This window comes from Euleptes europaea, chromosome 2, assembly GCF_029931775.1.
Source record: "Euleptes europaea isolate rEulEur1 chromosome 2, rEulEur1.hap1, whole genome shotgun sequence".
In the NCBI taxonomy this organism is placed as follows: Eukaryota; Metazoa; Chordata; class Lepidosauria; order Squamata; family Sphaerodactylidae; genus Euleptes; species Euleptes europaea.
The window spans coordinates 42590588-42607774 of NC_079313.1; the positions used below are offsets into that span (position 1 = coordinate 42590588).

The 17187-nt window shown below is 44.8% G+C and overlaps 1 protein-coding gene across 4 annotated transcripts in view; it reads right to left on the reverse strand.

Moving 5' to 3' along the window:
* The window catches only part of LOC130473511 (glyoxal reductase-like), a 109421-nt gene that overhangs the window by 27470 nt on the left and 64764 nt on the right, over nucleotides 1–17187 (reverse strand). For all 4 annotated transcript variants that reach the window (XM_056845048.1, XM_056845045.1, XM_056845044.1 and 1 more), the window contains one exon: nucleotides 4408–4499. In XM_056845048.1, coding sequence (XP_056701026.1) covers nucleotides 4408–4499 — 92 coding nt within the window. The remainder of the gene's footprint in view (nucleotides 1–4407; nucleotides 4500–17187) is intronic.

Sequence of the window (17187 nt, forward strand, 5' to 3'; positions counted from 1 at the left end):
TCCTGAGGCTACCCACCACCCAAAGAATTTTTCTGTCATCTTTTCCACCTTCCCTCCTGCCCATGGGTAGGAATTCCTGTGGGAATAAATGTTCAAAGAGATAAAATATGGCCCTGGGTACTGATGAGCCCAAGCCTGGACTAATAAACAGGGACAAGAGCCAGTGTGGTGTAATGGTTAGAGTGTCAGACTACGATCTGGAAGGCCCATGTTTGAATCCCCACTCTGCCATGGAAGCTCTCTGGGTGAGCTTTGCTTAGTCACTCTTACTTAGACTAACTAAAATGGGGAAAATGACGTCGTAAGTGGCTTTGGGTCCCTGGTGGGGACAAAAGTGATGACATAAATAAATATAAGCTGATTTACTTTTTTAAAGTTAATTTAGAGGGGGGGAAACTGAAGTAAATATTAATGATAACAAGATGTCAGGTTTTAAATAGTACATGCCCAAGTGCAGGGGTGGGGTGGGGGCGAGGACCCTTTCCTGGGCAAGCATGTTACAACCTCGTCAAAATGTCAAAGGAACCAGCAATAAATCAATAATCCTCTCAGTTCCAGGGGAGTTATCACCATGCTGTCTTTAATTTACTCTCCTGTGATAATTGGTGGTGGTGGAAAGTGCCATAAAGTCACAGCTGACTTATGGCGACCCCGTAGGGTTTTAAAGGCAAGAGACATTCAGAGGTGGTTTGCCATCGCCTGCTTCCGTGTGAACTGAGAGAGTTCTGAGAGAACTGTGACTGGCCCAAGTTCACCCAGCAGACTTCATGTGGAGGATTCTTTCGATTACAGTCTGCCACGCTTAATCACTACACCATGCTGGTTCCCTCCTGTGATAACTAATCCTTCATAATCCCCACCCTCTCTCACCATTAACCACCTGTCAAAATCTGAATAGATTCCTGTCCCCTTCCCAGCCCACAGCTCCTGTTGGCTAGTTAAGAGCACCACTTTCATTGGGCCCTGTGCTGCTGGGTTCATTTTTACTGCTCTGCCTCTTACAGATTTCTTATTTATTCCTATTTTTAAAAGTTCTTGTGTGCTTTCCACAACAAAGCAAACATCTCAGCGGATTAATTTACAGATCTCCCGTTGGTTCATAATAGTTTTGTCCCGGGAGGGGCCCCCAAACCCCCTTCCCGGGCCTAGGGGCGGCCCCCACACTCACCGGGTATCCTCGGAGTTCTGCATCACCGAGGCTCCCTCTCCCCCCAGCAGCCCTTCAAGCCAGCCGGCAGGGAGGAAGCCCGGCAGGAGCCGCCGCAGGAGCCGCCAGCCACCGACCCGCCAGCCCGACCCAAGCCGCAGCAGGAGCCGCGGGCCGACGCCGCGCCAGCCCAGCCGCCACCGAAGGAGCCGGGACCCAACCAGGCGCCAGCCCAGGCGCCCCAGCCAGAGGCGCAGCAAGCCGCCCCAGCCCCTGTGGGGCCGGGGCCGCTGAGGGCCGCCGGCCTACAGGGCCGGCGGCTGGAGTAGGAGCGCCCGGGAGGGGCGTGGAGAGGGCAGCGGCGGTAGCGGCCCCCCCCCGCAGCCCAGCTGATCGGCGGGCGAGCGAGGGCGGGGAAGCGGCGTGGACCACGCCTGACTGCCTATGGCGGGGAAACAAGCCCTCCCCGCCCTTATATGGATTTCCGGGGGGAGGGCTAGGGGCGGAGCTGGGGAGGGGCTTCTCTGGCCTGGAGGGTATATAAGGCCAGAGAAGTCTGCCTGCCGGGGAGGATACTGATGCCAGAGTTGTGCTACAAGGAGTGTCCTGTGGCAACCTGGCGACAGCTGAGGGAGAGTCGAGCTCTGACTCCCCCTCGGATTGGTCTGAGGCGGAAGATATTGTCTCAGCCCCAACATCCTCCAGGCCAGAGACCCTCGTAACGGCCACGCCCAAGGCGCAGCGCGACAAGTTTGGCTTTTTAGAGTCACTATGAGCATCTTATGTCTGGTTAATAAAATCTTTCAGTCAGCAATATTTTAGCTGATTTACATACATTTTAGAAAACAATGTAATTAAGGGTTTTTTTTCAAAAAAAATTTTTTTTTTGCTTGTATAGCACCACCAATGGAGAAGGCATTTTTCAAATGAACAAAAATAAGGTGGGTCAGATGCCAGGGCTCTGAGGCCAAAGGAAGCAGGCCGTAATCTTCAAACATTTTCCTATATGTCTCAATCAGCCTTGCTATTAACTGTCACAACTGGGACAGTGGGTAGAGTGCTGGACTAGGACTGGGGAGTCCTGGGTACAGAGGCCACATTCACCTATTAAGGTCCCTGAGTAACTTTGAGCCAGTCACTTCCTCAGTCTGACCAAATTCACATGATAAAAATGGAGGATAGGAGAACCATGTATTCTGCAGAAGGGGGAGAGTTGCAATGAGGGTAACAAATATACACACACACTTTCAATGTATATGAAATTAAAATGGTCTAGGGATTCTAATCTCCATCTGTGACTGTAAATGCAGAATCTGAGTGTTATTCTGGATTAAGAAACAATATTAAAATTTGATCTTTGGTATGAAGGGGAGAGAAGGCAGCATGCTACAGACCAATCTTGTCAGATCTCGGAAGCTAAGCAGGGTCAATACGTGGAAGGGAGACCACCCAGGAAGACTCTGCAGAGAAAGGCAATGGCAAACCACCTCTGCTTCTCACTTGCCTAGAAAGCCCCTTGCTGAGGTTGCCATAAATTGGCTGTTGGCACTTTACACACACAGACACATGTGATGAAGGCTAAGAAAACATGATTTCTTGCATTTGACCATCCCTCTGCGTAACTGGTATATAAAAAAAAATTCACATAAGTCTTTGAAAAAAAACCCACAGTTTTCTGCACATGTACAAATCAAAATAAGTTCTCTGAAGAACCAGTTTATAGTAATGCCAAATGCTTTCAAACCAAAGGGTTGTCACACATATTCCAATGACCTAACCGTTCTGTATACTTTTGATAATGAAGCAAAAAAACATGGTTTTGTTTAACATGATGACATCAACACGGGGAATGTGGAAAATTTCATCCACCCTGAGGAGAGAGGATGAAGGACTGCTTCCTGTTTCTCATCTCTAGTACATGTTGTCTTTTTAGGAAACAATAGCCAGGAACAATAGGTTGGCATCTGCTCAGTACTGACTCTGAAAAACCCAGCCTCACAAAGGCTCGGCTGAGTCAGCCCTAAACTCTGTGTGATCAAAATGACTGCCTGGACAGGGGAACAAGGTTCAAGCAGCAGACACATCCATCTTTTCAGCCTTTGAAATTTCTTGACCTCTCTGTGGCATTCTTCAGCATATTCAGAGACACTGCTGAGATTGCTCATTTATCCATTTATTTTCACCTGAATAGGCTACAAAATATTCCCAATTGACACTATGGAAAAAGGTGAGGAAAAGGGCAATAACTGGAGGATCTTTCAAATTCATCGGATCCCCAAATGCTAGAGGACAATACTGAGTATTTCACAGAGGAAAAGAGAGCAGACTACAAGGTAGGTATCTGCCTAAATCATTCTACCATTTTGAAGACTGAACACTGCTTTCTCCACTATTTTAAGACATCAGCTATTCATTTCCATATTTCAGAGTTAGTATAACATAGGGGCTCAGACTGGGTGAAGTGAACTGGGGAGTCTCCAAATCTCACATCAGCTGTGATCTCACTAGGTGGTCTTATGCAAGCCACTGTTCTCCCAGATTCAACCCCACTACCACCATCATATTGGATCACATAATAAAGTGGATATAAGTACTGATATAATGTATATTGAGCACTTTCAACATTCTAAAGTATAGGTAGCCAGTCCTTGGCACAAGTGCTCAAAAGAAGCATGGAAGACCATTTTCCTTGCATGGAGGGCTGGATCTCTTCCCAAGGGATTGAGGCATGTATGGAACTGCAACAGGATGCCCAAGGACCAAGCCAGGGGATAGATGTATTACTCCCTCCCCTCCCCTCTGCCACTGCCATGCTTGCAACCAAAAGGCGGGGGTGGGCAGACAGAAGGGGTTCATCTTCTGCCCCCTAGGACTTGCCAGCAATCCACATGGTAGCAGTAAGGTGGGACTCTGGGCCAGAGAATGCCATCACCTCCTCAAAGCAGCCTTTTAATAAAATTTATTTTCTGTCCACGGCCTTAGGATCATGGCAGAAAGTTTATGGTTACAATAGAGAGCTAGTACTGTGTAGCTATTAGAGTGCTGGACTAGGATCTTTGAGAGGCAGGTTCATTTCCCACCCAGCCACGCAGCTCCTTGAGTAACCCTGGAATAGTCACTCTCTTCCAACCTACCTCACAAGGTTTTTGTGAGGACACAATGGGAAAGGGAGAACTATGTATGCTGCCCTGAGCTCCACGGAGGAAGGAAAGTGATAAAAATGCACTAGACAGATGGGTCAATGTACATGATACACTTACCTGATTCACATGAGGGGTTACCCGGCAGTCTTCCTTTAACTGCTCCAAATGATCAATGAGAAAGTTGCTTACTCCAATAGAGCGGCATAAGCCTTAAATTAAAGCAAACAAAGAGGCATTACATAATTTGTAACATTCTACTGTAATAAAGATACTTTACTGCTTAAATCTAGCTCCACATTTTAACATTACTAAAAGCAAGGTGCAGGGTACTTCCACATGACAATGGGGGTTACCGCACTTGTATTCCCAGTGATGTATTAAGAATTTGAAAATGTTATAAAAAATACTGTTCACACTTTCTATGTATTCCCACTGATGTATTAAGAGTTTGAAAATGCTATAAAAAATACTGTTCGCACTTTGTTTGGCCCCTTTAGCTGTGAAGACGTCTTCCAACCATTTATAAGCCGTGGTATCCAAAAACCCTTTTAAAGCGATGTTTTTTATAACATTTTCAAAATCTTAATACATCGCTGAGAATACAAAGTCCGGTAACCCCCAATGATTCTTTGTGAAGCTCTCACTGCTGCTGTGAATAGAAGGGAATTCACACCAGCAATGGATCATCCAACTAGCAGCTTTCTATGCACTGCCATTTCCCAAATAACGGAGGGATTGCCTTTTTAATGGGCAATTGCTAGGTCACTATAACACAGTCGTGTTATACTGATCTTTTGCCATGACCTAATAGCTCCTCTGACTTCCCAGCTTTCTTTCTTTTCTTTTTTTAAAGTGAAATCAGGAAATTCACAGGAGCGAACAAACTGCTGCAATGCATCATTGTTATTGAGCTATAGTGATCTAGCAATTGCCCATCTTTAAGAATGGCCCCCGAAGACCTTCAGTGGTCGTGATGGGGGCTTGAGGCAAGAAAAACAGCATCAGGCTAGGCAGGACCTTTAAAAATGCACACCCATCCACACAGTTTGCAAACACGCTTTAACTCTGATCTTTCCAAACTGACTGTATCAAACCAGATTTAGGAAAGACTGAATAAAAGCAGGGAGAAATTTGGAAAGTGGACATTTAAGGGACGAGGTCATGTAGATGCTCAAAACAACAAAACAAAACCCCAAACCCTCCAGTCTGGAAGCCAAACAGGAGCAAAACAACTATTTGGAAGCAAAATTGTGGGAGGGGCCATGGCTCAGTGGCAGAGCATCTGCTTGGCATGCAGAAAGTCCCAGGTTCAATCACCAGCATCTCCAGTTAAAGGGACCAGGCAAGTAGGTGATGTGAAAGACCTCTGCCTGAGACCTTGGAGAGCCACTGCCGGTCTGAGTAGGCAAAACTGACTTTGATGGACCAAGGGTTAGATTCAGTATAAGGCAGCTTCATGTGTTCAACCACACAGAACTGCAACAGGCATATATGAGTTTTAACAGCAGGCTTCCCATTAAAGTGGAAAGTCCAATACTTTCCACATGGTAATTAATATATTTAACACAAAAAAACACCACCATTAAAATGTGCATATTTCATTTGTGATTGTTGGCCTCATATATGTATTTTGGCAATTAAATGCAGGTACTTCTGCACCCAAGTTTAAATGGTAACGCGTGCCCTTGACTGGCCCTGAGCAGGTTGCCATCTCTCAGCTTCAGCCCCTGCCTCCCCTCAAAAGTATATTTTGAGTTAAGAAAAAGTCATTCCCTACCCTGAGTTCTCAGAGAAGGGTGACCAATAAAGAATACAGAAATTCATTTGGGAATGAGTTGGATATTTGTCATCAGATAGGATGCGGGGAAAAGATCACGAATATCCCAATTTCTGCATAACAGAATAGTGCAGAGCATTGCCAGGAGGGAGGAAACAATGAATGTTGAACATCAAGTTGGACAGAACTATCTGAGTACACTGTTCAATTAAGCTCCCTTTAGGAAGGAGTCTTATTATATAAACACACTGGGGGCTCCCTTGTGGATTCAAGCTCCAGGCTAAATTCTGGGAAAGGCTGACGTAGTGTAAGCAAAGAACAATTGGACTTCACCAGGTTGAAAAGGAGGAAATGGCGTTCTGAAGAGCCTGCCAAAAAGCTAACGAAAAGTGGAACATTGGTAGAAGACTAATAGGGTGTGAGCAAAAAACAAAATGAAAAAACTGCAAGGACAATCAGTCCAAACGAATTTCCAACAACTTGCAGGTTATTACCGAGACGAAAACTTCATGTTACACTAACAAATGCTGACGCTGTACCTTCTAAGTCAGGAAATAAAGAGAACGGACTGTTTATATTTATGGTGGGCTTATGAATTGCCAGTGCTGCATACCATCGTGTTGTCATAATTACGTGCATGAAGTTTAGCGTCTTGAGTGCAAGTAGTGCTAATCTGAGTTACATGGGCAGCCCCAGAAGCAAGGAAAAAGAAAATAAATGTGCTAAAACAATGTGGCAGTTCCAAAAGTAGTTGTACCATCGCTCATTAAGACATTGGCTGTTACCCCTCTAGGTATTCCCAGCGATGTATTAAGAGTTTGAAAATGTTATAAAAAACATCGCTTTGAAAGGGTTTTTAGATGCCACGGCTAAAAAATGGTTGGAAGACGTCTTCACAGCTAAAGGGGCCAAACAAAGTGCGAACAGTATTTTTTATAACAGTTTCAAACCCTTAATACATCGGTGGGAATACATAGAAAGTGTGAACAGTATTTTTTATAACATTTTCAAACTCTTAATACATCGCTGGGAATACCTAGTGCAGTAACAGCCATTGACAGGACCCAGGGAAGGAGATGATCCCGGCCGTATGATTGTATTTATTTTTTATTTAATTTTATTTACATCAGTTATAGTCCACCTTTCTCACTTGGACTCAAGGCAGATTACATAGAGTGAGTCAATACAATTGACAGGATGGGGGTATTCAATAAACAGGTTGTAAAACCAATCAGAAATCTAAAAAAATAACTGAAGCAAAGCATGACACATTAAATGATACAAAAATTACACAGTAGGATCCTAGTTTCAGTAAGCTAAACACAGTAGCACAGATCACAGTCCCTATTAATTTATCTATGTAGCTTTGTGAATCATTTAGTACAGAGCAACACTATTGCCTGCGTAGAAAAGTCCGCTTGAATAATTCAGTTCTGCATAGTTTGCGGAAAGCCAGGAGAGTGGGCCGTTCCACAAGGTGGGGCCCACAACGGAGAAGGCATGTGTATGGGGAGTTGATTTTGCCCGTCTGCAGAAGGACCTGCTCAAACGAGCGAAGTTACCATGACCGTGCATAGGGGGAGAGGCAGTCTCGTAGATAGGAGGGTCCAAGGCCATGAAGGGCTTTAAATGCGATAGCCAATAACTTAAATTGAGCCCAGTAACTGGCATCCAGATCAAGGCAAATTCTTGATATTTTATAAGCAAAAAACTTGGCAAAAGTATCACAGCTAATTGTCTCTGCCTGAGACAATAAAGGCTCACATTTTGGCACTCAAGACTACTAGCACCATACAGATAAAGGCCAGCCCTGCCACTGATGCCAGAGAAGGAGACAAGGAAGCTAGCGGAGCTCCCAGAAATGCTGAGGCCATTGTGCGCACAGCAGCCTCTCTCTGATAAATAGGTGAAAATGAGACAAACAACAGCTAATCTAGAAAGTACAGCATGAGATGATTTTTGAAGGATTATTAGCATACTAATGAATTGGCATGCAGCCAACCTATGCACGTAGCCACCACTGGTTTGTGCTCTCCTGGGAATACCAGATAAATGAAAGAACTAGAGAATCCACTTTTTCTCAACACCAAGCAGCTGTGTTGTTAAGCCTAGCCTTTACACCTAACACCTATTAATGCTAACAGGATTCAGGGATATGTGAAGGGGGAAATCCACCAACTCAGGATTTAAATATAAATTTGTATTAATGTGCAAAAAACATTTGCAATTCAGATGCCTCACCCAGTATATAATTTACATACTATAGGGACATCAACATAGTAATCCACTGGGTTTTTTTTGCATCCTTTAGTCATACTGTCCCTCACAGAAGCAATAAGGCATTCAAATCTATCTACATATGGTTGCTTCCACAGTGGGATGATTCCCCATTCTATTCTCATGGCTACTGTGAACACAGAGGCATTTGCAGTGGCAATGGAGCTTCCACACAGGGGTACAGGCTATGGTATCTTTGTGTGTCCCCCATTCCTCACCACCACTCGCAGGCTTTTTGCCTTTAAAAGAGTGATAGTAAGTATCTCTATTTTATTTATTTGTCTGCCTTTCTCGCTACGAGTCAAGGCATATTACAGGATTTAAAGCACTGCAATCAGACAGCGGAAGACAACCAATGAACAATGACTAAGATTACAGAACAGGAAAACAATGGAAACAACAAATTAAGGCAATACAGAAAGTGGATTACAAGGTATAAGACAATGCCTGCCATGCTTCTGCCTCAGCAACTGACCAGGCCACTCTGTCTCTGCTCCAACAAACAGCCCCTGACCAGGCAAGAGAGGCCCAACCCTTCTCAGAAGCTAAGGATGAAGTTGTGGTGGTGAGGGAACCCACGCATCCCAGCAGGAACCCTCACTGCTTCCCAATCCCAAGCCCCCTCTTAAGCGGGATTCAGAGCCTTTTCCTTTTGTAGGTCGCTGCCACCTCCTGATCTCTGTCCCCTCACCAGTTTGATGCCACAGGAAGCATCCAAACCAGGGCTGCTTTCGTAAAGTGAGCCGTAGCAAGGCATGTACCCTAGGGGAAAAGGCAACTGCTTTCTCATAACTAATAAAGCTTTATTCAACTGGCAAAACCCTAGGGAAAATATAGATGATAGGACTGGGGTTCAGACTAAGAAAAGAAATGAAACATGGAAAGGTTGCTAACTTACTTGGAAATTACAGATCCTGAGCATCAGATTTCCCCTCTCCATTGGGAGATTCAAATGGGAGTCTACGTAAACAGGATGTTGTCCTTCACATGGTCACACTTTCCCCACAGCCACACACTCAAATGCAGTTTTCAGTTCTCCCTCCCATCCGGGATTTGGTCAGCAACAGCCTCCCAGAACTTACTCAGCCAATACAAAGGCACTAGCATATCAAAAAGATCCCGTTTTCACTCTTGGCTGCGCAAACCATGCCAATCCGGCAAGAAGAGGTTTTTCTCAGCCATGGTGCCTCCACAAACACTGGTGAGTCTTCCTAAATGTTACCCTTCCCTTCTGCTCTCATCCATGACAATACCAACAATAATCATTGCAGTGGACTTTAATCCGGTTCTTATAGAGGTGCCCTCCTGGACTGTTCCTTTCTACTATCGTTCTGATGACTTTTTAGAAACACGCTCTTAAACATTCCTGTTTTGCACATTCTGTGGAATGATAGAGGTGTGGTAGCTGTTATGTCCTCTGCAGACAGGCCGTTCCACAAGGTGGGAACCACCACTGAGAATGCGTGTGAGTGGGAAGTTACCAAGGCAATGGCAAACCACCTCTAAATGTCTCTTGCCTTGAAAACCCTATGGGGTTGCCATAAGTCAGCAGCAACCTGACAGCAAAATCACACACACACACCTTTAGAAGGCTTAGCTGGGATGAGCAAAGATGTTGCAACCGAGCATAGCAGGAGGGCTTTGTAAGTGAGCCAGTGTGGTATAGTGGTTAAGGTGGACTAGAAACTGGGAATCCCAGGTTCAAATACCCAGTCATCCCATGGAAACTTGCTGAGTGACCTTAGGCCAGTCACACTCTCAGCCCTGACCCTGGCTAGTATTTGGATGGAAAACCTCCAAAGAATACCAGGGTCTCTTGTCCCACTGGAGTGGGTTCAATCTAAATTCTTGAGAGCAGCCCTCCATTTACCTCCAGACCTTGGAAAATCACAATTTTTCCTAGTACCTGATAAATCTAGATACTTGGTCTCACCTGCAGCTTATTTTTATCATCTTGAGTAATAGACTCAAGATGATAAAAATAAGCTGCAGGTGAGACCAAGTATCTAGATTAATATTATAGGAAGGCCTTTATTAATAATTATTAATATTAGTATTAATAATTATAGGAAGGCCTTTACCCTTGCCAGATGCCAGGCCCTTCCATCGGCTGTTTTAGAAGGGAAATATAAGAAGATCCCTAGATCAGAGAGGTTATTTCCGTGTGGAACATGGGGACATTGAAACCATCGAACCCGCACTGATATGTTGCCCATTCTACCATGAAGTTAGATCAAAGCTTATTTCCCCCCTACTTGGTAAATTCCCTGATGAGTCAGTTGAGCTTTTGGCAAAGAAGCTCCTATTAGGAGAAGACCCTCAGCTTACGCTCCAAACTGCCAAGTTCTGCGCTGTTGCTATTAAAATACACAGAGCTTTATTAGAGAATGATCGTTAGAATATTTTACAATTTTATCAATTTTAATGTGATAATTTTAACCAGGGGTTGCTTTTATTGACCTCACACCTTTATATGTACAAGCAGTCTGTGATTCTGCGGTGAAAACTATTGTGTCTGGAAATTTTGATGTATTGGCACGTGATTGGTCAGTCGACCGTATTAATAAACTTGACTCACACTCTCAGCCCTGACCCTGGCTAGTATTTGGATGGAAAACCTCCAAAGAATACCAGGGTCATGATGTGGAAGCAGACAATAGCAAACCACCTTTGAACATCTCTTGCCTTGAAACCCTATGGAGTCTCCATAAGTCAGCTGTGACTTGACTGCAAAAAACCCTACAAAAAACATGATAACCAGAACCTCAAATTGAACTCAGTAATACTTTGATAACCAATGGGGTGTCTGCATAATGGGTGCACGTTGTGCCTAGTGCCTGAGAGTAACTGGGCTGAGGTGTTCTGCACCAACTAGAGTTTCCAAGTTGTATTCAAGGGCAGACCCTTGTATAGTTCATTACAAATAGTCTAGCATCAAGGTAATCACTGCATGGATCCTGTGGTCCTCCAGGTCCGACCCTCTGCCATCACCGTGTTCCTTCCTTCCCCTCAAGCAGCAGCTCATGTAGCCCATGCTTGTATCTGGGTTCAGGCAGGCACCTGGGGCAATAGGCAGCAAGCATAGTCCAAGGCACAGTCCTGGGTCAAAGCACAAGTAGTTAGAAGTCTAAGAACCAAAACAGAAGGGGAAATCCAGAAAGCACAAGCCAAGTCACAGTCCAAGGTCAGGGGTAAATCCAAGAAAAAAAGTTCAGTCCGAGGTCAAAACACACAGAGGTATAACGTGCAGAGAACCAGCTGGTACATAAAGGTTGTGGACCGGTTACTTCCACTCTGTTTTGCCCTTCTCTGGCTACTTTTATCAGGGAAAACCTGATCAGGAGCAGATGCAGTTCCTCAACCTGCTGAGTGAGCCATGGACAGGTGCCATTCATCACTGGCTGAGCAGCCTCTGTGGCTGTCAGCCCCGAACCTGTGGTGACTCAAGCTCACAGTCAGAAGCTGATGGGTATGGGCTGCCAACCGTGCACTACAGTGCCACTCTTGCATCTCTCTCCAACCCTGCGTCCTCCAGGGTTCCAAAAGCCCTGTTGACCCTGGAGGTGTGGCTGGTGGCTGTAGTGCTTCTTTTTCATCATTGGGATCCAGGCTGTGAGACTGAGGGCGTGGCATGCTGACTTCAACTTGAGACTCCCCTCCTGCACCAGACGGAGTCTCTGCCTTGTCTGGTGGGTCTTCCTGTGGCCTCCAAGGGCTAGGGCAGGTTTCCTCCATCTCTTCCTCATCTGAGGAGCCTTGTCAGGCAGACCTCATGACAGCTTGCCTCTCCTCCTCAGCCTGTGTCTGGAGCCCACTTTTAAGGGAGTCACTTAGACACACACACCCTCCAGGCTATCTCCCAATCCAGTCTTCTGGCCTATTCCCTGGGATGGCTGCTTGCCTCTCTTCCTCATCTCCCTCTGTGTGAGGTGCCCCACCCAACTGGACCTTGCTAGTCACTCCACTAGCCAAACCAAGTGGCTGGCTGGAGGCTACATGCCCTCTGGGATTGCCTCTGTCTGTCCCAAGCCCGCCCTCTGCCTGTCCTTCCCAGCCCCTGGAAGGCTGCTCACGAGGCTGCCTTCTCCAGTCCATCTCAGCTTTACGTAAAGATGAAATAGCATGGGGGATAAGACAGAGCCCTGAGGAACCCCATAAGACAAGTCCCCTACTGATGATATTTGGTCTTCAACAGTAATCCTCCAAGTCCTGCCTATAAAGGATTATTTACACCAATCAAAGGTAAAATGCTTAATCCCTACTTCTACCTCTGAATGCCTCAACAAGATGGTACAGTCCACAGTGTCAAACACTGCTGATAGATCCAGTAAGAGCAGCAGAGGGGCATGGCCCTCGTCCACATTCAAACAGTAATCATTGACTAAAGCCACCAGCATCATCGTCATTTCATAGCCTGGCCTGGAACCACACAGAGCAAATGAGTCATCCAGAAAGACCTGGAGTTGTTCAGCTACCACTCTTTCTATTGTCTTGCTGAGGAAGGGTGCAATAATATATAACGTATATAATATATTGCTATAGTGCTACCATAATGAGATATCTACTACAAATTTTTAAAACTGCCAGCCAAAAGCTCACCAGCAGCAGTGGGGAAGGCAGGTGTGCAAGGGAAAATGACACCAGATGTGGGAAGGGAAATGCAGAAATTTCAGGAAAAGTTGTATCCAAAGCAGGTTTGTGAAAACCTAGGTGGATGAATGCATGACAACCGTTGCAGTTTGGTGGGAAATGCAGAACAAGCAACTTATGTTATGGTGAATTCTTCAACTTTTGTTAATGACAGTTTGCACTGACAAGTTTTGTGAATGTCAGCATTCATTGGTGTATTTCCTTGCTTGCTAGACACACACTGATAAATGCCAACAATCTCATTTAGACCATCAACATTTATTCTGAGTAGTTGGCTGAAATTCACCAAATGGACATATATTAATCCTGAGCAACAGACTGTTTGATAGTTGCTATTTAGACAAATGATCATGTGCTTAATATATGGCTTGTTAATTGGGTTATAAATCACAATACAGCAGTTTGCATACACTGCATTTAATCTGGCAGGAGTGGTCAAGCTCCTAGGGTTTACCCCTCCAGCAAAATGGGGAAATTACATTATGATTTATCCCAATTCTCCAAAAAGGTGAAATAAAACTTTTAACATGAAGAGTTGGATTCCGCCCAAAAATTCTGCACATGTGCAGGGGCTTTTTGGCAATCCCCCACTGTAGGAGAACTCCAACCCCACTCCCCCAGCTACTTCTGAGAGTACCCTGACCCCCAGGAGCAGTATTTGTGGCTGCAGCAGGAAGGGAAGGGGGTAATTGCACTTCTCATAGAAATGTAACATAGGCTTGAATTCCACCTAACATTTATTCAGTACATCAATACTATTCACTGCAGAATTAACACATTCTGTATATACAACAGGTGGTGTGTGTGTGTGCCGTCAAGTCAAAACTGACTTATGGAGGCCCCATAGAGTTTTCGAGGCAAGAGACGTTTGGAAGTGGTTTGCCATTGCCTGCCTTTGCATAGGCTGAGAGTTCTGAGAGAACTGTGACTGGCCCAAGGTCACCCAGCAGGCTTCATGTGGAGGAGCGGGGAAACTAACCCAGTTCACCAGATTAGAGTCTGCCACTCTTAACCACTATGCCATGCTGGCTCTCCAACAGGTGTTACTGATGATTTGTTAATGCACTAGTCTGTTTTCTGATAAGTAGCACTTTAATAAAAACATTTTATGCATAATTAGTTTCAGAGTTCCACAAAGGAGTGCTGGTGGAGGTGTCAGCAAAGAAATAAAAAGACCAAAAAGAGGAATAATTTGTAGACGCCCAACTGCCAATCAAAATAGTGATGTTCAGTTCCTGCTAGAACAGTTCAGTTTTCACTGCAAGGACCCCACTGCTTCTGGGCTATGCCATCATAAAGAATCTTTTTTTTTTTATTGTTTGAAACAATTCGCAGACTTCAGCAGCAAAGGTTGTTGTACCTGGCCAGTACTAACCACAAAAACTTTATGTATAACTGGGGCTCAACACTGAATTGAGCTACACAGCTCCTTGGGATTGATGGAAGACACAGAACCCTCCCAATGTAGATTTTTGGGAGCTTGGCAGCTGCCATTCAAATTTTTATTCCTGCAAAGTGGTTGGAAAGACATGTATACTCAGTTTAGCTTACTCCTAGATAAGTATGTTTAGGATTGCAGTCTAAGAATATAAGATTAACCAGTAATGACTCTGCTGTCAGAGAAGACAGGAACAAAAGCAAGAAAGTGCTGCTTCTAGCTCTGGGCACCTTCCCTGTTTAAACATCATAATATAGGCTAGAACGAATTTAAAGACATGGTTAACTCATTCTGGTACATGGGCCAGTTTTTACCGCAGATTAACCCCATATGGAAATGGATGAGTTTTTTTCTTCAGTAGCAATGGGGCACTTCCCAACTGGTATCACCAACTTGGCCATCCTACCCCACCTAAAAACAGGAAGCTCAGCATTAGGCATCCATATATCTTTTAACTGGATTATAAACAAATGTATTTCTTGTATATCAGGTGTGTAACCAATAAGGGTACAAAAGTTGATTTATTTAAAACTTTGGAACTAGCCCAGATGTCCTATAAATAATACTGAACCTAGCCCCTATCTGGATCAATAGATCCAGAGAATGGGGCCAGGTTCTGACGGAGGGGGTATTCTGCAGTCCTCAGAAATCCTCCAGGTTTGCAGACAAATGTGAAACCTGCCCCAAATGAAGACAGGATTAAATCCCCCCTAAAGAGAAGAATGCTGCCTGTGCCCCCTTAGGGGTGGCTGTGGGGCAGGCGGAAAAGCAGGAGCTGCCTAAGCCAGGTGGGTGGACAAAAGAGAGCCAGATCTACCACCACATGTACCAAACAGGTGCTTGCACAGGGGACCTTTACCTTTTTTTTCTGCTTGCACAAGGCACATGCATCTGTGCAAGATGAGGAGGGTGATTTCCAGCAATTCTCCCTCCAAGTGTGGAACACAATTGCCTTTCATATTGTCTTGAGAGGTCCACTGACCGCCCCCGCCCCCCCGAGGGCACAATTCTGGGGGGCAGAGCAGGATGCAATAGGGAGGGTTTTCCCTTACCTTTTAGTTCCACTCATGCTAGAGAGAACCAACCCTATATTTTTAACAGCAAGCTGGCACATACAACTATTTCACCAGGCATTCTGGGTACTAGTGACCCACAAGGGCCATTAAAGATTACAACCTTTTTTATATAAACAGTGCTGCTCCAGGATTTTGGAGGTTACCCTGGTAATGCTTTCTCAGTGCAAGGAAAAGGCGGATACCCAACTGGTGAATTTTTTCATGGTCTGAGAAAAGTGACACAGACATAGATGTGGGGCCATGGCAAATGGCCAATCTTCCCATTCTTGGGAGTCACCCTCAAATGTACGGTGGTTGCCTATTCAGATGAATACTCTGAATGCTGCCCCACTGTGCCTGCTTGCCAGAAGCACCTTGCAAACAGACTCCATGCAAATATTTTTTTAAAAGAGAAGAAAGCTATAGAGCAAAATGGACACACTGATCTTACCATAAAGATCTGTAAATAAACGGCCTCAGACACAAGCTTTGTTTGACTACAATAACATGCTTTATCTTTCTTAAACACTGCCATGAGCTTTTATCAGGGCTTTTAAGCTTTCCCATAAAACTAACAGTACCAACTGTAACAAAAACATTTTTGGAGACTTATGTGTAACGGTATGCTAATAATTCTGTTCACTCATAACAATTTCCTTCGGCCACGCTGAGCTTCGGGTGGCTTGAAAAGGCAATAGGACTGATAAAACTTTAGTGTTAATTCCCAGGGCAGTGTGCAGTGTAAGAAGGTTTCGAAAAGAACAACCCAGGTTGTCTGAGACCCAGTGTTCTTCTGGGAGGCAAAGGAAGGAAATGCAGAAGGCTGGCAGAGCCTCCTGGATTGCAGGTTTCCTGCAGGCAAAAGGCTGTGGGGCCAGAGGAAGAGAAAGGGCTTCCAGGGCCCCACAATTATCAACTGTCTGGCAGACAGTCAGGCGTGACTTTTGAAAACTGTAGCTACTGGCAGGGCTGCCAAAGGTGGTGCATTCAGCTACAACATTGCGTCAAGGTATATGACAATTTAGGATGTCACAAAGTAATCTGCATGAGAACTCATTCTTTTGTATTTAGGATATTTATTATCTTAGGATCATATTGTTATACCTCGCTCATGACATTATTAGCAAATGTTTCAACTGACGTTGATACTGACAAAATTCTATTTTTCAAATTATTACAGTTAAAACAGATGATGAATGCTACTTACATTTGTTTTCTTAAAAGAGACACCATCAAAAAATCTTATCTGATTAACTGGGTGCGGTACAGAGGATATCCTTCACAAACCACCCTGAACCACAAGAGGATGCTTTGACCGATGGAAATCTTTAACATACTGATTTATCATGCTATTTCTGCAAAACAAGGGTGCCATTAGTGTAAGCATGAGCTGTGGCATGGGAGCTGTTTCTCCCTTGGGGAGATTCAACCCCACTATGCCTAACATTTGTGTGTGCAAAATCAAGAGGGAGAAAGGCGCTGCATTGGTTCAACCTATGCATCAGTGGCCTGGCTTACAAGGATGGGTAGAATTCACATGTCGCTAAACTTAATGCTGAGCCCCTAGAATCTAGGATAAATTGGCGGGTCTTGTGGCTCAGCTGTGCTCTGGCTTGGATTTTAGTGACTTTGCTGTGGGAAGGAAATATATCCCATACTTTTGAACAGCCGAGAATGCCTCCCTTTGTGTCACTACTATA